General features: G+C 35.1%; 1 protein-coding gene across 1 annotated transcript in view; it reads left to right on the top strand.

The window, feature by feature from the left end:
* Positions 1-22,927, top strand: part of CCDC102B (coiled-coil domain containing 102B) — a gene marked incomplete at its 5' end in the record, with an annotated part of 123,027 nt that extends 100,100 nt beyond the window's left edge. The window contains 2 exon segments of the mRNA XM_082698916.1: positions 18,965-19,174; positions 22,189-22,927. Coding sequence (XP_082555042.1) covers positions 18,965-19,174; positions 22,189-22,272 — 294 coding nt within the window. The 3' untranslated portion in view covers positions 22,273-22,927.
* Positions 22,928-24,437: the final 1,510 nt, after the last annotated feature.

Raw genomic sequence — 24,437 nt, 5'->3', positions numbered from 1 at the left:
GCTGTCCTCTGCACCTGCTGGGCCTGAACCTCAATATATTATTTTCATTATAAGAAGGATTATTCTTAAGGCTGCCTGATTTTATAGATTAATGGGTGTGATAATACCCAGACCATGATGGGCCGCTCTAGACTCCCAGGGTCAGGACTCATTCTCTATTAGGAACTGGTTTTTGCATATGAGGAGCTAGTTTTCAAATAAGAAGTAGTCCAGCTCTAGAGATAGCATTGCCTTATTTGAGAACCCTAGGAATCTGTTCTGAGACTCCTCGATTGGGGTCTGCCAGCGTCTCCATACGGTATCCTTTTCTCTGACATACTACTGGATTTGCATGGCCAAGCGGAATGAATGGCAGGGAAGCATACCCAACATCGTGGAACTGCTGCTCCCTTTCTGGCACTAGGTCTCATTTAAAAGTGCCATGCTTTAAGCCACCCCACAAATGGGTCATAACTTTACTTCCAAGTGCTGGATCTCCAGGTTCGACGGCCAGCCATTCTGCCTCTCTTTTAGTGCTAGAACTTTTCCCTTATTTTAGAGGTGACGGTTCTGCATGCTCCAGAAAACTAGGTCCCTAAACATTTCATTGGAGTGGTAGGACCCTTACTCTATGTGGATGAACTTCCTACTCTCTGACATGCCTGTGAGTTACTAGGGCACGCCTAATACTTACCATTTCTTGTCCATCGGATGTGTACTTAGCTTGATATATTTAATAGAATGGACCATTGACATGTTCTGAAGGACACCAAGGTCATTTGAGTTCCGGCAAAGATACGACATCCAGAAAGAAAATATGAGTTTGGGTTACCGCTTGATTACATTTGGTTGTCTGTCGTCAACCCACCATTCATTTGCTGTTTCCGAGGGCCCTGCAGGTTGATTGTGTCTACATGGTCTTCAAGGCACTCCTTTCAGCAGTTTCACTGGGATGAAATACTGCTTCAAGGTGTTCAAGTGCATCTACTCAAATAAGCTCTTTGCAGGTCCCAAAGTCCCACTGCTTCCCTCTTAGGGCCCTGATTTAGCACAAGAGAACTTGTCAAGACTAAGTGTTTTGCCTCCCATGCAGCTCTTCATGTAAGATTAATTCCTGGGCCTGGAGACACCTAGTCTACCCACCAGATTCAGGAGATAAGAGCTTCTTTAAACACTGTCAGGGACAAATTCAGGCTTTAATAACATTTGCTGATTTGAAAATTGGCTGACCTGAGTCTGTCAGTTATTTTCTTTATGGCTTCCAAGTCATTTAACAAAATCTGGCCAAGTTCAAAATCCAGATAATTACCATTCCCTCTATCTTATTTAACTCTTAAGTGACTATATACAATGTTTCCTCTTTAAATCTATGCCTCCCCTCACCTTCTCCAAATCCACAGGTGAGGTTCATAGTTCGTATTCTGCTACCACCCTCAAGGGTCCTTGCAGCCGGCCTCTAGTAAGCACTCCATTACCAGAATCACATCCAGAAGGTCTGTGTTTCAGGGCCACTATAAGTACAACTCTCTTAATTTGAATCTTTCAAGAAAATAGATGTATTTTCATCCTCTCTACCTTTCCATTTCTTCACCAGAATCAACCCTATTTATCAGTTTCCTTTTTTAAAAAATATAATTATCTCTTTAAATTGTGTTTTGGGATGCATGCATACACTAATATTTATATTTGGATGTTTGGATTTCTTTTTGTACTTAGAAGCAGAGAATTTTCGATGCAGTATTCCCTGGCTCATGGCATGTCGTCACCCTGGATCTCTACAAAGTCCCTCTCTTCTTGGCATTCACTCATTCATTTTTTATTATCTGTGTACCCCCCCACACACCCATTCCCTCCATAGGCATTTACTGGAATATGTATATGTTCTTGAAAAAATGTACACTTTAAACTTTTATAAATGATGTTATCGTATACTTGATTCTGTTTGTTAATTTTTAAATTGAACATTATCTTTTGAGATTAATTTCCGTCATTTGTGTACTATTTGAACACAAGTTATATTCATCATGATCCTCTTCTCAAATTCTTTAACATGCATCACCCTAGAATAGGTGCATTGTAGAGTTGTTCTCTCAAGTTGGAAAACATAGATGTCATTGTACAAACCATTCTCACCTTTTTAGGCTTGCTGTTGATTTGTGATTGGTATTTGGAGGGCTGGTGCCTCCCTGGTAATACACCCATTTTTTTTTTACTATAAAATGTCTGGTTCATATTAAAGTCCCTCTATTTGTTCAAGGATGTGTTTTCTTTCTGTTTGTCTAAATGCAGTTGAGTTTATTAAGGCATAAGGGGTTATCTTAATTTAGTCATCTTCTTATACTAGAACAGCTCTCCCATTATTTCCTCATAGATTACTATTTTTAAAAATCATAGTAGTCCTATGGCAGAATATACCACATTCTGGAGTTGCCTAACTTTGCTAATGGTATTTGTTATTCTAGTTCCCATATTACTTGTGAGGAGGAAAGTAGGTAGAGAGCAGGATTTTGTCAACCTCAGCACTACTGATATGCTGTGGGGTGTTGTCCTTTGTGTTGGAGGACATTTAGCAGGATTCCTGGCCTCTACCCACCAAACGCCAGCAGCACCTCCTCACACATAGCGAACAAAAATGTCTTCAGGCTTGCCAACTGTCACCTTTGGGTAAAACCACCCTGGTTGAGAACCACCGATTTACAGGCTAGGTTACAGTCCGGTTAAACATTCTTTAGCAAGAATAACATGTACTTCATAAGAAATACATCTATTTCATAAGAAATACATATATTTCTTATGAAGTACATAAGAAATACATATTTCTTTCATAAGAAATACATATATTTCTTATGATTTGCATAAAGAGAAACGTGGTGCCATCTTGTTCTACTGTTAGTGATGCTGAGCATGATTCCTTGATAAGGGCGTGGGCATCCAGCTCTCTCCAATACTCATTTTGAAATTAGTAAATGATCTTTCAGAAAAGTCTCTGATATCCTAAAAATAACCTGTTCTCTAAATACCTTTATCTAATACTTTTGGCACCCATCGATGATCTTTATGTGAACTGGTTATAATTATTATAATTCATAGTTTTTAAAAGTTCTAATTCTGGGGGCGCCTGGGTGGCTCAGTGGGTTAAGCCACTGCCTTCGGCTCAGGTCATGATCTCAGGGTCCTGGGATCGAGTCCCGCATCGGGCTCTCTGCTCGGCAGGGAGCCTGCTTCCCTCTCTCTCTCTGCCTGCTTCTCCATCTACTTGTGATTTCTCTCAGTCAAATAAATAAAATCTTTAAAAAAAAAAAAGAAAGTTCTAATTCTGGCTATCTTTCTATGGTTATTAGCTGGCATTCTTCTGCAAAAAAGAAAAAAAAATTGTTTCAAAAAATTTCCCTCTTTGTTTATCCTTCTTTGGGTTATATTAATGACTTACGAGTTTATTTTTATTCAACTTACTATGCATTAATATTGTTTTCATTTTTGATGTTCAAACTGTCCCAGATTTAGCCACTAGGAGTTCTTTTAAGCTGGTGTCCTAATGACATTTTTCCATTAATCACTCAGTGATTAACTGTTTTCAGACACAGTTATATTTTAGTTCATCTTGTGCTTTCCTAGCTTTGGCATTAGAGTTAGGGATTTCTCAAAGAGCCATGGTTTACCTTACTGGAAGGATCTGGGTGCTGAACATGTTAATTTCCCTTGCAGTATAATTGCTCCCACATCCTTTCAGTAGAGGGAGATAGAAAACTGCCTTCACATTCATATTTCAAAATTTTCATTTAAATTTAGCATTAAGTATTTATTGCTGACCTTTTCTGCCGAGATAAAATTTACACACAATTTAAAGAACAGATATTGAGTGATACTGATCAATGCATCATGAAATATGCAAGCATCTTTATAAAGCACACTCTTTACAAGATATGGAATATTTCTGTCATCCTGAGAAGTTTTCAAGTTTACTAATGCCTCTTCCCAGCCAATTTCCCACCTTAGAGGTGCCATAAAATTTTGCCCATTCTAGAACTTCATATAGATGGAAACATACCATAAATACTTGACTGTACCAGTCGCCTCATATTCTGTTTCATATGTGGTGTTTCATGTATCGGTAGTTTTTTCCTTTTCATTTAGTAATAATATCCCATTGTATGAATACACTGGAAATTATTGATCTATTCTCCTGTTGCTGAACACTTTTTTCCCCATATTTTGACCATAATGAATACAACTTTTAATATATTTTAATTTATTTATGTTTTGTGGTCATGTTTTTATTAATCTTGGGAGGGGAGTTGAATTGCTGGTTCATTGTGTAGGTATAAAACTAATTTTTTAGAAAACTACCATACTGGTTTCCAATGTATATGTCTCATTTTCTTAATTTTTTATTTATCTCTTTTTAAAATTTTGTTTCTTTTTTTATAAGATTAATATAAAAACTTATTTGCTTTGTCTTACAACATACATAAAATTGTTACAAACTCACATCAGTACTATGACCCCAGATAATCCTCTTGAATGTTGTTTAAGATTTCCATGCAGTCCTTACTGCTCTGAGAATATAACCCACTGGATATTGAATGAGAGTTTTGTGTTCAGAATCACTTAATAGGCTATATTCTGGGTTATATAATCAATATGATACACGTTTGTTAGTTTACATGTATCCTATATTATATTTTTACATATTTTTCTCTTTTTGCTTTGATATAGTTCATGCTGGAATGTGGTATTATTATAGCTTTTCTTTGTCATGATGGTGGTTTTATAAAGAGTATTTTTCAGCAATTCAAAGTTCCATTGTATGTATATACCACCACTTTATTCATCTATTGATAAACACTTGGACAACTTCCATAGTTTGGCTATTGTAAATAATATAAATAACTTAGGGGTGCAAATATCCTTTTGAATTACCATTTTCATATTCTTTGGGTAAATACCCAGTAGAGCAACTACTAAATCATAGGGTAACTCTATTTTTAATTTTTTGAGGAACCTCCATACTGTTTTCACAGTGTCTGTACCAATAGTGCATGAGGGTCCCTTTTTATCCCACATCCTCACTGACACTTCTTATTTCTTGTGAATGTTGTTTTGTTTTTGTTTTTAGCCATTCTGACAGGTGTGAGGTGATAACTCATTGTGGTTTTGATTTGAATTTCCCTGATGGTGAGTGATGCTGAGCATCTTTTCATATGTCTATTGGCCATCTGGATGTCTTCTTTGGAGAAGTTTCTGTTTAAGTCTTCTGCCATTTTAAAAGTTGTATTGTTTGTTTTTTAGCACTTAAAAAATTCTGATTCTTATTTTATTTTATACTTTTAGTAGTTTTGCATGGATACTGTATTCCTTTTTTCTGTTTGTGACAAAGTGGGTAAGACTTTCCTAGGCAAGCAAGAATAAATAATGATAGGTGGTTTTATGGAAACGGTGGAATAATGAAGAGTGTGTGTGGGTTATGTACCTAATTTCTTAGTTCTAGAGTATTTTCTTTGGTTGATACACTAAAAGGATTGGGTTTGTTTGTTTGCTTTTAACTAAAGATCTTAGGTAGAGGAATGTGGATTAATCTGTATTCTGATTCTTTGATAGGAGCCTTAATAGCAACTTCTTGCTTTCCAATTTTTCTTATCCCAGAAATATCCAAATGACAATCCTACTTTCAAGAGTATAGTTCCCTGGTAAGTGGTCCCACCTCAGGACTGAAAGCTGTTATCTTTCATACTTTCTCAGCTCCTTTCTTACATTTCTTACAGTAGCTAGTATTCTGGTCCTCCAGGTCTGAGATTTCCTCTTGGTATCTCCCTCCGAAGGGTGATGTGATGTTCCCTTCTGGGAGTCCTCCCTAGCTGGTGTTCCCTCTTATGCATAATTCCCCTCTGACTGCTCCTGCATTGTCTCCAGAGAGGACTTTGCAGTTCTCAGATATATATTTTAACTCTTGTGAGTCAAGGTTTCTATTAAACTAAGTCTCTTAATTCTATTTGCAGAATGACTGATTTTATTTTTTCCCACTGCTGATTTTTGGAGGCTGCATGGAGAGATAGGGATTTAGCATGTGGTCATGCTCTAAACTGCGTGATTCCAAGAGACAGTATTGTTTGACCATGGGTGGTCATATATTATAGCATTGATTACAGAAAATAACTAAGAAACTTATTGTTTGAATATTGGAAAACAGACATCTAAATAACTCATAGGCCAAAGAAAGATATTTAACAGAATATAAGACTGAAAGATAAAAGCCCTGAAATCTTGAGGGATGCTGCAAAATTCAGGGATATTTATAACATCAAGGACTATATTAGGAAACAGTTATGTCTACCATGGGATGGTGACTCTCAGATCTCAATTACAGGGAATGTAATTAACCCAGAACTCCAGCTGCTGTACTCTGAAATGAGGCAGTTAAGATCCCACTTCCCACAGACTACTCAGGCAGAGGGCAGTCTCCTTGTTTTGGGAGATGTGACCTCCTCACTAGTGACTTTGACTTAACAGCTCCACCATGGCCTCACCTGATTCTCCTTGGACCACGCTGACATCTAAGATGATTTCATCCAACCTTCCTTCCTCTCCTCCCACCTCCATATCTAAGTCAGTACTGATTGCAGTCCAGCTGCCCCTGACTCTCCGGCAACCCCCTCATTTTCTCTCATACTAATTCCTCCCAATAAAGTCATTGCTTTATTTATTTATTTATTTATTTATTTATTTATTTGACAGAGAGAAATCACAAGTAGGCAGAGAGACAGGCAGAGAGAGAGAGAGAGAGAGAAGCAGGCTCCCTGCTGAGCAGAGAGCCCGATGCGGGACTCGATCCCAGGACCCTGAGATCATGACCTGAGCCGAAGGCAGCGGCTTAACCCACTGAGCCACCCAGGCGCCCCAAAGTCATTGCTTTTTTTAATCCCTTTGTATAGCTTCTTCTTGGGGAGTACCTAGGGTAACAAAATAACAATGACCAAAAAAATTAACAAGCTAATTTCTAGCACAAAAAATAAAAATGGGCATGGAAAGATGGTATTAGGAATTAATAATATATTTAGAAAGTGTAATAGAGTTAGTAAACAAAGCCAGAAGTTGGTTCTTCAAAAAAAGAAAAAAGAAATTAAAATGAAATTTAAGTAAAATTAATCAAGAGCTTTAATTAGAAAAAAATAGTAACAAAAAAAAGGACACAGCTTTAGGTAGAGCAGAGATTCACAAAGAAAAGGAAACACTAGGAAGGCATGATGCTAAAAAGAATAAAATCTTACAAGAAATAAGTTATTGACCAGAAAATTACAGCTTTACCCAGTATGACTCCTATACAAATAGAATGCCTAAATGGATTTATAACATCATATAAAGGAAATTAAAAATTAATAAATTAAGACTCTTCCTACAATAAAACTCCAGTATCAGGACATTCTATGGTAAGTTCTACCATTCAAAGTAAATCATTCCAATTTTATAGAACATATTCCAGGAGTAAAAAGGGGAAAAACTTTCCAGCTTTATCTACTGTGTGACTTTAATGTTAATATTGCATCTAGACAGGAATAATACAAGAAAGGAAAATGACAATCATTCCCACACATAAATATAGTGGCAAAAATATTAACCAAACAGAGCAGTCTTAATCTGATAATGAATGATAACAATTTGGTTTGTCACAGGAATGAAGGGTATATTTTAACATTAGATCATCTATTCTATAAATCAGCACATTAAACATTCTAAAAGAAAAAATTATGTGGTTATATCAAAATTCACATAAAAACAGTTACTACAACTTATTTCATGATTTTATGGAAAAGCATTTTAGCACACTGGGAATAAAAGTGCATATTTACATCTTTATAGAATAGCAAAATTTTAGAGCAAATACTTAATGATGGAGTATCATCTTTATTTTTTTTAGGGAGAGAGGAAGGGAGTGTGAGTGTTTTGGGGGTCTGCGTGGGGAGGGGTAGAGGGAATCTTAGGCAGGCTCCTGCCCACCATGGAGCCAGTGCGGGGCTCAGTCTCACGACCCTGAGATCATGACCTGAATTGAAATCAAGAGTTGAACACTTAACCCACTGAGCCATCCAGGCATACCCTGATATCACTTTCTTTTTTTTTTTTTTTAAGAGTTTATTTACTTCACAGACAGAGATCACAAGTAGGCAGAGAGGCAGGCAGAGAGAGAGAGGGAAGCAGGCTCCTCACTGAGCAGAGAGCCCGACGCGGGGCTCGATCCCAGGATCCCGGGATCATGACCTGAGCTGAAGGCAGAGGCTTTAACCCACTGAGCTACCCAGATGCCCCAATGATATCACTTTCTTAATTTAAGATTCTCCTCTAGATGCCAGACAGTTCAACAAAAGAAGAAAAGTTAATAAAATTATAAGAATTGGAAAGATACAAAATTATAATTAATTATCACAGATGATATAATTACCTATTTAGAAAATACAAAGTAGTCTACAAAACATAATTCATGAGAGTTTAAAGATATTGCTGGGTATAAAATCAATTAAGTATATATACACCAACAAAAATTTATATACATAATATTTGTATATAATAAGTAATAAATAGAGCAGCATTTGTGCAATGATTGATAGACTAATCGAATAAGAGACTGAATCAGAGCCACACACATATGGACAGTTGATCTGTCAACAGATTTGTCATTGCATGCCGTTAATGAATGGAGGAGTCAGTAAAAAGTGCTGGCTTCAGATTAAAGATGAATGGGGAATTAACTTGCCTCATTATAAAATTAATCTTTTAAATGAACACTCTAATTTTAATGTGAAAAAAAGATGGTGTAATTCTGGCTTGATCAATAAGACTAATTTTTATTCTCCACTGTTGTTTTTTTTTTTAAGAATTCATCAATGTATCTCTTTTGTCAAATTTCCCCCCAAGTCAGATATTAAAAAGCAGCAAGCATATTTAAAACATGAATGTGTTATACCAAGTCATTCTTGATGTATAGTAGTCATGTAGGGATGCTTGTAAAAACCTGACACTGTTTCATTTTTCCATCGTACTTTTCTACCGTTTTCTCCTGTAAATTATATATACACTTTTTTTCCCTTCATAGCTCAATGTTAATAATTAAAGTTAACTTTCTCTTTTATCTGAACTATCAGAGTACATGCAATTAGTCAGTATATGTTCTAGGTAAAATGATACTAGAACTATCAAAATCTCTGAGAAGACCTGTTGGCAATTTTTTTTTAGGGAGAGAGAATAAGAGCTGGGTTGGAGAGGCAGAGGGGGAAGGAGAGAGGGAATCTCAAGCAGGTTTCATGCTCAGCATGGAGCCCAGTGGAGGGTCCAGTCTTACCACCCCGAGATCATGACCTCAGCTAAAACCAAGAGTTGGAGACGCAACTGACTGCACCACTCAGGCGCCCTGTTTATCTACATTTACTTTTGGGAGAGATTTTGAAGATAAAGTCTACCTTTCATAGCTTGCTTAATTTCATCTTTCTTATAATGTATTTCTTTTCCTAATGCAGATCTTGCTAAGGATTGTGTGTTTACATAGTTTTCTTAGTAATAGAGCCCACATGAGGATGCAGTTAACCCATGGCAAAATTAAGTCCCATTAAACACCTTATATAAACCTCTGGTTCCTGTTCTTACTGGAACAAGATCCACATTTTAAACCCTCTGCTGTGTTTCACATCTCAGGTTCTGTAAATCATGCTTCTGTAAAGTTCATGCCTGATCAAGTTTGTAAGAAATCCACTGCAGCAGAGAAAGCTTGGCAGGAGAGTGGCAGAAAAGCATCTTTTCACTATTTTGTTTTTAGATTATGGCTTTTCTCTGGTTTTTCTGGGACATTCTCATAAAACAATTTTCTGTGTTTAACATAACAACGTGTGATTATTCATATTTTTAAATCTTAACAGCTACTAGGTTATTCATAGGTGATTATTACATCATTTTTCAATGATTCTACAGTGAAATGGGGAAAATATTTGTGTGTGAAATTCTATAACACCAGTAAGAATTTTTTAGACTGCCTGGCTGTTGCAAAATTAGGGGTCCAAAATACCCATTTAGAGTTTTTACTTGTGAAATCTTTAAGCTTTCTCTGCCAGAGTATAAGTAAAGTCTTTAGACATGTATCTTCCTTGTCATTTTAACATATATTGACTTATTTATACATAGATACTGTGTTCTTGTGTAAATAGCTTACATTGCTTTTGATTCATGTTCAATCAAGGATATATATTTTTGCCTCCTTTTTTATTGAACTATAATTAACTTATATTGTCTTAGGGTCAGATGTACAATATAATGATTCAGCAATTATATACATTACCCCATGCTCATCACAGTCGTGTACTCTTAATCCCCTTTATCTGTTTCACCCCTCCCCCACCAACCTCCCCTCTGGCAACCACCAGTTTATTTTCTATATTTAAGAATCTATATTTTTTGGTCTCTTTTTCCTTTGTTATTTCATTTGATCTGTTTCTCAAATTCCACACATGAGTGAAATCACATGATATTTATCTTTCTTTGAGTGACTTGTTTTACTCAGCATGATACCATCTAGCTCAATCCATATTGTTGTAAATTCACTGTTATGGCTGAGTAATATTCCAGTAGGGGGGTGTATACCACATCTTCTCTATCCATCTATTGATGGACATTTCGGTTGCTATTGTATTTTAATTATGTAAATAATCTTCCAATAAACATAGGCATGCATATATCTTTTCAAATTAGTATTTTCTTTTCTTTTTTTTTTAAAGATTTTGTTTATTTGACAGAGATTACAAGAAGGCAGTGAGGCAGGCAGAGAGAGAGGGGGAAGCAGAATCAATGCTGAACCGAGAACCCGATGCGGGGCTCGATCCCAGGACTCTGGGATCATGACCAGAGGCTTTAACCCATTGAGCCAACCAGGCCCCCTCAGATTAGGATTTTCATTTCCTTAGGGTAAATACCCAGTAGTGGAATGACTGGGTAATATGGTAATTCTATTTTTAATTTCTTGAGGAGTCTCCTTAGTGTTTTCCAGTGTCTTCACCAGTTTGCATTCTTACCAGTAGTACATGAAGGTTCCTTTCCCTCTGGCTCTCCTCCTTAAAAAAATAAATAAAGTTTATTTGTACTTCACTAAAATTTATAACTTTTGCTATAAAGACACTATTAAGATAATTAAAACACAAGTCAAAGATTAGTAAGACATATGTGTAAAACAGGGGTCCCTGGGTGGCTCAGTGGGTTAAAGCCTCTGCTTTCAGCTCAGGTCATGATCTCAGGGTCCTGGGATCGAGCCCCGCTTCAGGCTCTCTGCTCAGTGAGGGGCCTGCTTCCTCCTCTCTCTCTGCCTGCCTCTCTGCCTACTTGTGATCTCTCTCTGTCAAAAAAACAACAAAAAAGACATATTTGTAAAACATACCTGGCAAAGAATGAATGTCCAAAATATGAAAAGGTCCCTTTTTAAAAAATTTTTTATTCAGTTTTATTTTTTGAAGAAGTTTTAGGGTTACCACAAAATTGAGGGTAAAATAATAGAGATTTATACCTCCTACCCCAGCCATGCATAGCCTCCCCCATTATCAAATCTATCACAGAGTGGCACATTGTAACAACTGATGAACTACACTGTCATGGCATTATCACCCAAAGTCCATAGGTACATTAAGGTTCAGTATTGATGTTATACATTATATGGATTTGAACAATTATATAAGGCATCTATCATTACAGTATCATATACAATATTTTCACTGCCCGAACAATCTCTGTGCTCCATCTGCTTATTCTTCCCTATCTCTAGCCTCTCCTTTTACCCCCTACAACTTCTAACATTTTTATAGCCTCTCCTTTTACCCCCTACAACACTAATATTTTTCAGTGTCTCCAATTTTTCTTTTTCCAGAATGCCATTTGGTTGGAATCCTACAGTATGAAGCCTCTTCAAATTGGCTTTGTAGTAATACACATTTAAGATTCCTTCACACCTTTTTATGGTTTGATTGCTCATTTCTTTTGAGGGCTGCATTATATTCCCTTGTCTGGACCTCCTTCAGTTTATCCCTTCACCTACTGAACGACACCTTGGTTGCTTCAAGTTTTGGCAATGATAAATAAAGCTGCAATAGACAACCTAATATGGCTTTTTAGGCTTACTTATATATTGTTATTTTATTTTTTTTTTATTTCTTGTGCAGCTTTCTGTTTGGACATAGTTTTTCATTCCATTGGGCAAATACCAAGGTGCATGATCACTAGATAGTATGATAAGAATATGCTTAGTTTTGTAAGAAGCCACAAAACTCTCTTTCAAAGTGGCCATGTTCTTCTGCATTCCCACCAGCCATGCAAGAGTGTTCCTGTAGCTCCAGAGTCTCGCCAGCACTTGATGGTATCCGTGTTCTGGATTTTCACCATTCTAGTAGGTGTGTAGGGCCATCCCGTTGTTTTAATGTGCATTTTCCTGATGATGTATGATGTGAAACATCTTTTCATATATTATTTTACATCTGTATATCTTCTTAGTAAGATGTCTGTTATCTGTAGATCTTGGGCACGTTTTCAAATGGGTTTTTTTCTGTTGTTGAATTTAAAGAATTCTTTGTGTACTTTGGATAACGGTCCTTTGTCAGATATGTTTTTTGCAAATATTTTCTTTCAGTCTTGGGCTTATCTTGACACTGTTTTTCACAGAGCAGACATTTTTAATTTTCATGATCTAGTTTATCAACTATTTCTTTCATGAATCATGCCTTTGGCTATGTATCTAAAAAGCCATCACCAAATCCATGGTCATCTAAATTTTCTTCTGTGCTATATATTTTCTGAGAAGTTCTGTAGTTTTGTGTTTTACATCTGATTTGTGATCCATTTTGAGTTAATTTTTTAAGGGTGTATTGTCTGTATCTAGATTATTTCTTTTGCATGTGGTTCCCTCTTCTTTTATTTAACTTTAGCACACATCTTATTTCAAATTAGTTCTGGGGATGACTCTTCACTTTTTGAAATTCTCCAAAGATTTAAAATGAAATTAAAGGTAACTAAAATACATGTGACATTGCCCCTTACTAAAATCATTTATTGTTCTCTTGACTTCTGGTAAAAGAGGGTGTGAGCTATCACTGAGCTGTATTTAACTGTGGGCTGGTGGGAAGTAGATTTTAATTTAGGAGAGAGTTTATGCAATTATTATTTGTGATTTTAAGACTTAGAGAAAGTGTTAAAAGACCCTGGGGTGGGATGACATCAGTAATATGCACACTGCATTAGGTTTGAGTTGCCAGACTTTTTAATGTGAGTCTACAGAATTGTTTTTTTTTTAATTAGTCTCTTGGTAGAGAAAGATGAAATAAGATCAACACCCCAAAATATATCAAAAGAAAACATACTTTTGCTGTAATGGAGTACAATGGTTTCAAAATATGGTGGGTACAACTGCAAAGGGATATAGATATATTAACAGCTAATTTGTTGGCATGGTATGGGTATAATGAGCTCAGGACTGGAACCAAAGAGGAACTATAGGTGAACCATAGCTTGGACTGTTTGCCGTCCTTGAGAATTACTTCTACTCTTAAGGACTCCAGTTTCCTCATGGCAAGAAGTACAAATTTACAGGATTATTGTAAGGATAAGAAATAACATATATAGCTTTACAACAAAAATATATTGCCCTCAGTAATAATCTCATATTGCTAGGAAATAGCAGGCTTCCTGCCTTTTGCCTCTTACCTCCAAAATTACAGTTTGTAATGTGATTTTTATGGCTGACTTGTCTGAAATGAAAATTCTGAATATTTGCAAATATATTATTGGAATATCCACATGGTTTTAGGTGACTTCTCACGAGCCTGCAGAATGCTTCATAGTACGTTCTGTTGTAGGTTTTCTCAGTTAACAATGTCCACTTGCAAAATGATTGTCATCTAGATAAAATATAAAAAAGTAAGATACTATTTTCATCTGTCATTATTTGATTTGGCTGATGATTTTTTTCTTTTTTTTTAATTTTTAAAGATTTTATTTATTTATTTGAGAGAAAGGGAGAGAATGAGGCAATGGGGAGGGACAAAGGGAGAGGGAGAGAGAGAAGCAGACTCCCTGCTGAGCAGGAAACCTGACATGGAGCCTGATCCCAGGACTCAGATATCATGACCTGAGCAGAAGGCAGATGCTCAGCTGACTCAGCCACCCAGACGTCCCTGTATTTTTTTTTTTTTTTAGAAAAAAAAAAAGTCACATAAAATATTTGAGTTTGGAATAAATATTTCCCCTAAATAAAATAATTTCTGCCTTATAAGACTAGGCTGTAGGAAATATTTTTCATATTTTATTTTAAAAAATGGAGGCTTTCAAGATAAAGAGGATTGAGACTCAACTATAGTTCATTCTACTGGAAGTCTTCTGTCTACATTAATGCATTTACCTGCCACAGAATGCAGTGGAGATATGCCAAGAGCAATGAGTTAAGAGTAAATCTAAGAAATCCTACCAGTGTTGGGTACAATAAGCTAAATAACTGACTCTTCCAGGATGCTTTCTTAATTTTGCTTTGTGTCTCATTGTTGTAATTGAAATCTAGGAAGGCTCTTTCCTAGAGACTACCATTGTGTGCTTCTCCTTCCTCCAACAGAACTTATAGGTTATTTAAATAGCATTGTCAGGTCCAGACTGATGAACGAAATGGCATGGCTCTGGGTTCATAAACTTGCATTCTAGTTATTGTGTTGATTAAAATCTTTGATGTTCTTTCAATAGCATTAAGGAGCAATAACATTGAGTAAGATGAAAATGTTTAGAAATGATCCCATAGTTCTATCTTTGGGAATAATCACAATATTACATTTTCCACAAGCGACTCAGATAATTCTTATGTTCACATTTACTTTCAGGAACCACTGCCTGCTTGTCTAGATTTCATATCATACTCTACCCTACACCTAATATTTCATGATAGAACTCTTGGCTTTTGTAATGTTCAAACCTATTTCCTGCTTCTTTTATTGAAACATTCTTGCCTTGAATCTGCCTCTTTGACTTCTTAAACTTCAGATTTCACCTTGCATATTACTCCTTCAAATAACCTCTGTGTGCCTCATTTATTTCAGGCCTTTCTTACAGCACTCAGGGATTTCATCCCTCATATGAGTTTAAGCCCAATTTATACCTATATTTGTATTTTGTCAATAGACTATTTGGTGCCTCTTATGTAAGAGATACTAAATAGTTTTTGTTAAACACTTGAATAGTTGTTTGGGTGTTTACATATTTTTATCAATGTTTATTTTGTTAATACTTTATTTATTTGACACAGAGAAAGAGAGAGAGAGCACAGGCAAAGGGAGAGGGAGAAGCAGTATTCCCACTGAGCAGGAAGCCCAATGCAGGACTTGATCTCAGGACCCTGAGATCATGACCTGAGCCAAAGGCAGACTTAATCAATCGAGCCACCCAGGTACCCCTATTGTCAATGTTTAATATGAATAACATTGGAATCATTAAATAAAAAAATATATTTTTTACCAATTACTCCTTAGAGAATATATTTTCACATTAAAAATTATAGAAAACATTTTTTCAATAACTCCCATATTCCCTGAAATTTATTTAACAATAATACCCACTATTAGTGAAAATTCATGGTATGAATGAAAATAGAATAGAATAAATAGAATAAAATAGAATGAAAAATTCTAGGATTTTTTTTCTTGATTACTAAAAGCAAATAAATGGAATTCTATTTCAATTTGATAGTGATTATTAGAATTGCTTACAATAAATTCTGAAAGCTTAAAATAGTACCTGATTTTTCCTTTCTTTTTATCTTGCATTCAGTTGAATGTCTTTTAAGATTTATTTATTTTGGAGAGAGAGAGAGAGCACAAGCCAGGGGAAAGTTCAGAGGGAGAGAGCATATGGAGCAGATCTCACAGCCCTGAATCATGACTTGAGCCAGAATCAAGGAAATCAGGAGTCTGAGGCTTAACTGAGTGAGCCACCCAGGCTCCCCTCAGTTGAATGGGTCTTTTATTGTTAATAGATTTTCATATGATTCTTAGAAAAGAATAACATATAAGAAAAAATTATATAAAATGAAAACAGAAATAAAACTGTTTATAGTATTTATGATGTTCCAATTTCTACATAACCTTTACTTTTTTTGCTGTGTGTTGTATACATAAATTTATGAAATAATTGCTCTGTCAATAACTTGCAAATAGTAAATAATCAGATATCATTATTTAAGATTTGTAGTTACAACTTATAAAATCATTCCTTCCTTTAATTATTATTTTTAAATATTTTGAGTTTATTCATTCAAACCATCTGTGACTTATATAAAATCTGAGTTCTACCTGTAATCTGTTATCAGGTACGAAATTGACTTAGGAATTTTATTTTAAATGCCTACAGTTTCACAAAGCCTTGACATGACATATTTGTCCTTGGCCAGAAATACATATGTTTTCCTAAAATTAATTTTTCATCACCAAGTTAATGACTTTTTGTGATAGCTTTATTATTTTCATTCTGATAAGTGATGTGATGATATCAAAAATTTAAGCATTATTCTTAATAATTAAAAAAATGACATGTTGGTAATTGGATTTTGAAATACTGTTTTCACCTCGTATTCCCAAATAGATCCCCTACATGTTAAACCACATCATCTAAAATTGATCCCTGGGGTGCCTGGCTAGTTCAGTGGGTTGTGTGTCCAACTTGATTTCAGCTCAGGTCATGATCTCTCCGGGTCCTGGGATCAAGCTGGTGTCAGACTCGTCACTCAGCAGAGATCCAATCTCTCTCCCTCTGCCCCTCCTCCCCAACTTGAATGTACAGGCTCACGCTCTCTCTCTCAAATAAATCTTTTAAAATAAAATAAAATAAAATTTGATCCCTTAGTTTATTGTATATAATTGATAAACAAGGTCTAGTCCCAAGAATGTAATTTTTGTTTCCTGCCTTTTAGAAGCCAGAGCTTCTCTTAGATTTGGGAACAGAACATTTTCTACAATAATGGTTCAATTTTATATACATGAAAAAGCAGACTTTGGAGATTTTTTTAACCGAATCCATTTCCAAAGATATTTTGAAGCCTAACATTTTTCTTTTTTTTTTTTTAAGTATGACATTTTTAAGTTGATTTTGATTAAGTTGACTTGTCTTTTAGAATTTAAAATGTCATGAAAAATATTTTATAATAGTCTAATACTAATCAATACTCTTCAGTCAAACCATTTGGAACTAACAATGTAAAAATAAATAATTTCCAATTTTTATTTTAACAATGTAAAAATGCCTCCTATTTTAATCATGTTACATGGCTCAGAAAGCATTTCAAATAATTGATTTCTTTCAGTCCTTATAATTCCACAAATTCGATGAATCTGGTGTCCTTGTCTTAATTTTATTTAAAAACAGGAACAGAAAGAAGAAACATATATCAGATTCAGCCAATGAGAAAGTGACAGAACCAGGACTATGTTCCATTTGTTTTTCTATGGTGAAGAATGGCTTCACCATTAGATTTACGCCATGAAATTACTTTGACATTTGGATATACGTATGCCCAAATTTATGGAAGAAATAACTGTATAATTATTTTCCCAAATTATATTACCATAATTTCTTCTCTAAGTAGAATATTGCTATGTAAAATGTTTTCCTCTCTATTTCATTAATTTTTACTTTCCACAAACCCTGTCACATTGGGGAATAAATTGACCATATTGGGCTTTGAAGTTAACAGATTAATCTTACCCACAGAATCAGTGATAAATCAGGATTAGAATTCAGCGCTCAGAATTAGATTTTAGAGCTGAAATAATTACTAATCATTTCTACTTAAAACATTCAAAACAAGAAAAAAAAATCATAACAGGCAAACACAATTCAACCACATTTTAAGAATGAACAACTTTTTAACATAATAAAACTACATAAAATTAACACATTTGCTATTGCGTCTTAAAGTCTAAATTTTAAAAATGTTAAAATAAGAAAAACTGACCAAGGGATACATTAAAATTACCCTAAATCCATTAAATCAAAACTTCTAGAGGTAGGTTCTGGTCACTGGCAACTGTAAACATTTCTCCGGGAGAATCTCATGTGCAGCCTTGGTTGGGCACCATGGGGTGAAAGCAGAGGTGAGCAGACTTTTTCTGTAAGGGGCCAGATAGTAAATAATCGAGGCTTTGCTGGTGATATAGTCTCTATCCCAACAGCTCAACTGTGCCATTGTTAGTGTGAGAACAATCATAAGCAACCAATGAATGTGGTTGCACTACAATACAGCTGTGTTTATGACTGAAATTTAAATTTTATATAATGCTAATGTGTCTGAATTGTACTTAAAAATTTTTTTTCAAAAAGAACCCCATTATGGAATATACTAAAATAAGTGGGTCAGATTTGGCCACCTGGCTGTGGTTGCCAACCTCTCTTCCCTAGAAATCCAATTAACCACTTATTCTGTGTGTTTGACTTTATTTTACAGTACTCTAATTGTGGAATTTATACTATTCTGTTACATTCATTTTTCTTTGTTCTCCATGACCAGCATAATATGTGGAACTTGAAAGGTATAGGAAATAAATAAATAAATGACCGAATGAATATATGAGCTATATCTGTGCAACCAGAATTGCCCAAGAAATTATTTTGCACCTTCTCAGTCGATAAATGTTCACCATTTAAGTGGAGATTGTTGGCAGAATACCTTAGTTTTCCCCCTGACATATTTACTTGACAAATACGGTCTGTGTGGTTATAGACATAGTCTCATGAGCCAGGAGGAAAGCTCTAGTGGTCTAGGGCATGGCATGGTCTTAGGATCTTTGTGTTGTTCACAACTTTTCAGAGAAATATGGGTTCCTTTTAAAAATTATACTTATGTATCTGTGAACCTTTGTCAGTGGGGGCTTTTTTGCTGGGTGCCTTGCCTTTTGACAATTACAAGTGTTCCATGTTCTCTCTTTGTGTTTTCTGTGTTTAGCTAGAGAGATTGCAGGCTGAAAATATCTCGGAGTGGGACAAGAGGGAAATACTTGAAACAGAAAAGCAAGGACTGGAAAAAGAAAACAGAAAACTCAAGGCTCAAGTGAAAGAAATGGAAGAGCTCCTGGGTGGGAAAAACAGATTCAGCACAAACTCTCAAAGTTCTGATTTCAAGACATCACGAGTTGATCTGCAGGAACAAAGCAAGGTATGGGTTCCCCCGGGAAGCAGCGTTCTCACTCGCGACGCATGCCTCCCTGGTGCTTGGTAGCGGCTGCCTCCCTTTTACCCGCCTCCCAATCTGAACATTTTCTTTTGTGTTACTTAACGTCTGATCACTTGCTCTCTCTGTCACTGTAAGGTAGAGTAACATTGTTCATGAATAGGAACACAGAGTGTCACACACTTTGTATGAAAAAGTTAGAATAGGACAAATCTGACAGTTTCAGTCTTTTCCAAAAGGAAGAAAAAACTAAAGGGATCTTTGTGTTTTTTGTTTCCTTTTATACTTTTGTCTCGGTATTTTTCAAGCAATTGATCTTACTTCTCAATAAGTAAACTTCTCCATTAGTCTGAGCAACTGTGGAGGGAGCGTTGGTCAGCAGTGACGGCACCTGCATCAACATTTGCGTTTAGCTGAAGCGTACTCTCTTCCGGTTCGTTTTTAGTTTCAGAGAAATTATTTTTGAGTCAATTCAGTGCATTGTTTGGCAAATAGCTTTTATAGGCTATAATATAAATATTAGAACTAGAATTAAATTCACCCTCTGATTTTGAGAACTTCAGGTTTTTGGAATTGTTAAATCCTATAGATAGGATTTTTAAAAATAAATAGCTTTTATATTTAAAAAATAATCTCTTAATGGCAGTTGCAGTTTGTGTGTTTTAGGGTCAACATTCTGGAAAACATTTACATCTTATTTCTATTCCTTCCATTAAAGTACCTATAGTATCTTAATGCACAATTCTGTTATTTCACTCAATCTCTTTAACAGTGAATTAAAAGTGAGTTTGATAAGTTCATATTTTTAAATTATATAAGTAGTTCATACTCATAGGACCTCTAACACCTACATGGCCGGAAAACGTGAATCCCATATCACTTTTCCTTATTCTTTGCTATCCGAGGAATCAATTGCAAATGCAAGATTAAATCACATTAGAATTCCGTGACTTGGCAGTACGGATCTCTGAAGTGAAATATTATAGTCAGTAATCATAATTCCCATTATATGTGTTCAGAAACCAACCATAATAGTGTATTTGGTTCTGACATATACAACTGATAAATCTGTTTTTGTGCAGATTTCTACTTGTGAAAGTACAGAATTATTTCAATTATGAAACAAGTTTTTTGATCATCAAAATACCTGCTTGCATTTGACTCACTTGAACAGAACAAGCCTTTATATTATACTCTGTGTCTGGTCACTGCTGTAGAAGCTGACTGATATGAAGATTAATGAATCGTTATCCCTGCCCAGCCTGGGCTTAAAGTCTATATAGGGAGATAAACACATAAATTGTTATCAGTAGTATAACATGTTGATTGATAATAAAGTAAAATGGGAATACAGAGGAAGCAGTTCATTCTAGTTTATTTTGATTCCTATCTAGTTACATCAAAATGTTATACTGTAAAGCATGTCAGTTAGGAAATATGAGGGCTGACTGGGGACTGTTTGGAACTGACATATATATATATAGTCAGTTGGCTTGTCTGGTTGTCAGGGCACAGAGTCCAGACCTGGGCTCTTTGGGACAAGTGTAGTTCTTCATCTTAGGAATAGACAGAACTTGGAAACTCAAGATTCCGGAAGGTCTAACCAAACCAACGGGTATGTTCATCAGTTAGAAAACTCTTCCTTAAATATATATTATCTTGATGACCAGGAAGAGGTGTTGATTATTCTTGTGCTCTTCATTAAGAATTCAGACTCACTACTTGGACCAAAATAATTACTTAGCATAGAGCAGCTGTAGGTCAGAATCCTTGGTGCCCCAGAGATCCCCTCTGGGATGAAGATTTAAATGCCCCCAAATGCCAGACGAACCAAGCTGCATATAAAACATGCCTAAGTCCAGAGAATACTATAGATTCTATTATAACGTGAAGTCAAATCGTAATTTTAACATTATTTTGATAAAAACTAATTTACATGTATATAAATTAGGCATTTAAGTATCATGTAAAGGCACCCTGTGTACATAGGTATGTGATTACCATGTAGAAGCAGCATATATCTATGTGAATATAATTTCTATATATAAGTGACACTGGAAATAGGTGCTGACATGTAACAAAACAGTAACCAGTCAATTATCACTCTCTGAAAGAGTTGTAAAGTGTAATTATGTTATCTTTATATCTAATCACATTTAATGAGTGTCTGTGACAGACACAAAATTGCCTGCTTTTCACAGAAATCACCAAATCAATATATTGTGTTAATTTCTTGAACTTTAACATTCTCACTGTTCAATGATTTTTTTTTTATAAATTCTTACTTATACAAGAGGGGAAGAATTTCACATATATATTTGAAATATACAGTGCTATATTTTGCATACATTTTTGCATTTTTTTGGCCTTAGTATTATAGGAAATAAATTTTTAAAGAAAGTATCTTTTCATTTTAAATGGCACTGTTGCGTCACCTGGGTGGGTCAGTGGGTTAAGCGTGGACTTTTGGCTCAGGTCATGATCTTGGGGTCCTGGGATAGAGCCCCACATTGGGCTCCCTGCAGACTCTGCTTCTCTGCCTGCCCTCCCCCCATGCACACTCTCTCATTCTCACAAATAAGTAAAAATCTTAAAAAAAAAAAAATAAGTTGCACTGTTAATTTAAGGACAAAGATTCTCCTTAATACAAATGATCTCATCCCATGAGTGAACCTCCATCTTGTGGTTGTTTCTATGTCCCATGTTGAGGCTCTGTGCACATCCATCTTTTATTTAAATTAAATAAACCCAGCAGTGCACCAGAACTTTTAATGAATAGACTGGAAACTTACTGATCAGTAGAACATTTGAGAGGAGGGACTGTGCCTAGGAGAGACACAGACAGAAAGTATCAAGACGACTGGTAAATCACATGATTCAGAAAAGCACATCTTCACCCCGGCTTGGTGAAAGGAAAAGGAAGCTTGAAGGACTTCAAGAATTCTAATCTCTTCAGAGCTTTCACTTCCACCTCCCCTCCTCCCTTTGTTTCCTTCCAGGGACTTTTAGGAGGACAGAGAGAAGAAGGAAGGAGAAGACAAATGAGGGACAGAGAAGGGGAAAGTGGTGTGTGTCCACTCTAAAGTGAGAAGACATAACAAAATAACCAAAATGGAAACAAACACATATAAGCTAATATTTATCAAACTATGTCCTGATTTTGCTATAATAGAGAAAAGTAGAATTGTAATTCCCAATCATTTTCCTAAATATGATCTGTAAATGCTGATTTATTTTATTTACTTTATTGAAGTGAGACTGATTTTTTACTTGGAAAGCCTCAATTCTGTTGATATGCAATATATGTATTCTCCATTCCAAATAATACTTCTTAAAGTGAAAAGTTATTGGAAAAAGTGGTCAATATTCTCCTGGGTAAAGCCCCATAAACCAGTCGACATGCCTCCCATGAAGCTTTTTGGAGGCTTGTTTTCTTAAATCATTCTGGCAACTGAATCCCTTCCTTCAGGTCACACTCTGGGTCATTTTCAGAAAGTTAATGTGACAGAGTGGTAATTGATGTCTCTCAGGAAAATGATGAATTAATCTAAGAGTGGAAAGGTCATCAAAGTCAATTCCTAATGAATTTACTTTTCTGATGGTGTCTATTCCTTGAGTTGGAATGACATTTATTTTATTTAGTAACTTTACCCTCAGAAATATTTTATTTTCATTCAGAGGTTTAGTAAGCAAATCTATGGATTTGTTAACTTTTCCTCATTCACAATTTCTCTTTTGAAACCCTCTTTGCTCATAATATTATTGAATAATTTAAGAATAAAAATATCTTTAAAATGTTATAAAATAATAATTTAAATACAGAATAATATAATTTGATGTTATTAGATAGGGCCATTTCATGTTTTTCTTTAACTATTCGTACATAACTTTGCTTCCTGAGCTACATTAGAAATTTTAATTTTTAATATAGTGATTAGTAAAACAGTGTATTACTATAGAGACTTTTGGATATATGGAAATTTTTAACCCTGTCATAGGTGGAATATATTTTATATATAAAAATGAAAATAATTCACTTTGAAAAATGTCTTCTTTGTCCAAAACATTAAGCTACATTGGATGTATCTTATGAATTGATAATTTAGTTATTTCATAAAACTTAGAAACACATCCATGATTTCGTGTACATTTTAACAAAAATCAGTGGGATTGTGTGGTTGAGCAGAACAATGTTCTTTTCCCCAAGAATTTCTGAAGTTACCAGAGATAGATTCTTAAGTACTGTTTATGAATGTCATAAGGAGGTATCTACTGGAAGTTCCCACTGGATTGGAATAAATCAATATACTACACATTAGGGTGACATTTTCTCTAATATAATGTGACTGCCCTCACTCACCCTTAAATACACACAGGCATGTGGCACATGTACAACAAACGGATTTTTATAAATAAACTCTAAAATAGGAGTTTAATTTTTTCTTTCTGTTTTGTGATTCTCCCCTGGGGAATAGGCACACAGAGGATTTTTTATATATGAAACCTTGTTTCTAGGAATATATTATCAGTGGGTGGGATTTCACTTTTTCTTATAAGCAAAATGCTGTCATAGCTTATTAAATTAAAATTATGAATAGTAAATCCCACCCCCTACTGCAGTGTTCGGCGCACCTTTTAAATGTGCTATCAAATAAATAAGTACATTTATGTTCCATTTTCATTATTTAAATTTCATTGTATATTTTGATTTATCTTTAATTCTTTTACTTTCCTTTTTATTCTATGTTAGAGGGCAGTGAGGTCTATAAGGTTGTTGGAGGCTTATAATATCCTTCAAAATCTCTTTCCTGTATGTTAGATCAATGATATTTTATCCGATAGCCAATTAAAACCAAGATGCAAATTTTAACACTTAGGTCACTTATATTTTGCAGATTTAGAACTTCATGAAATTTTATAGTATAAATTGTGAAATTCAGATATGAAATTATATCATTTTGTGTTTGATATGTCTAGTGGACTACTAATAATCCACTATATTATTACAAAGTGATTGGCAGTTCACATAACTGTTATCAGTGGATTTATATTAGCTTGATTTAAAGCACTGATAAAAAATAATATTTAGTTTCTTATTTAAAATGGCAAAACACTATGGCTATAATACTTCTTTTTTATTTTTTTCAATGTGTTTTTTTTTTTTTATTTATTTTTTCCCCCAGCGTAACAGTACATTGTTTTTGCACCGCACCCAGTGCTCCATGCAATCCGTGCCTTCTCCAATACC

Source organism: Mustela nivalis (assembly GCF_964662115.1).
Source record: "Mustela nivalis genome assembly, chromosome: 14".
In the NCBI taxonomy this organism is placed as follows: domain Eukaryota; kingdom Metazoa; phylum Chordata; class Mammalia; order Carnivora; family Mustelidae; genus Mustela; species Mustela nivalis.
This window is presented reverse-complemented; position numbering and strand designations above follow the sequence as displayed.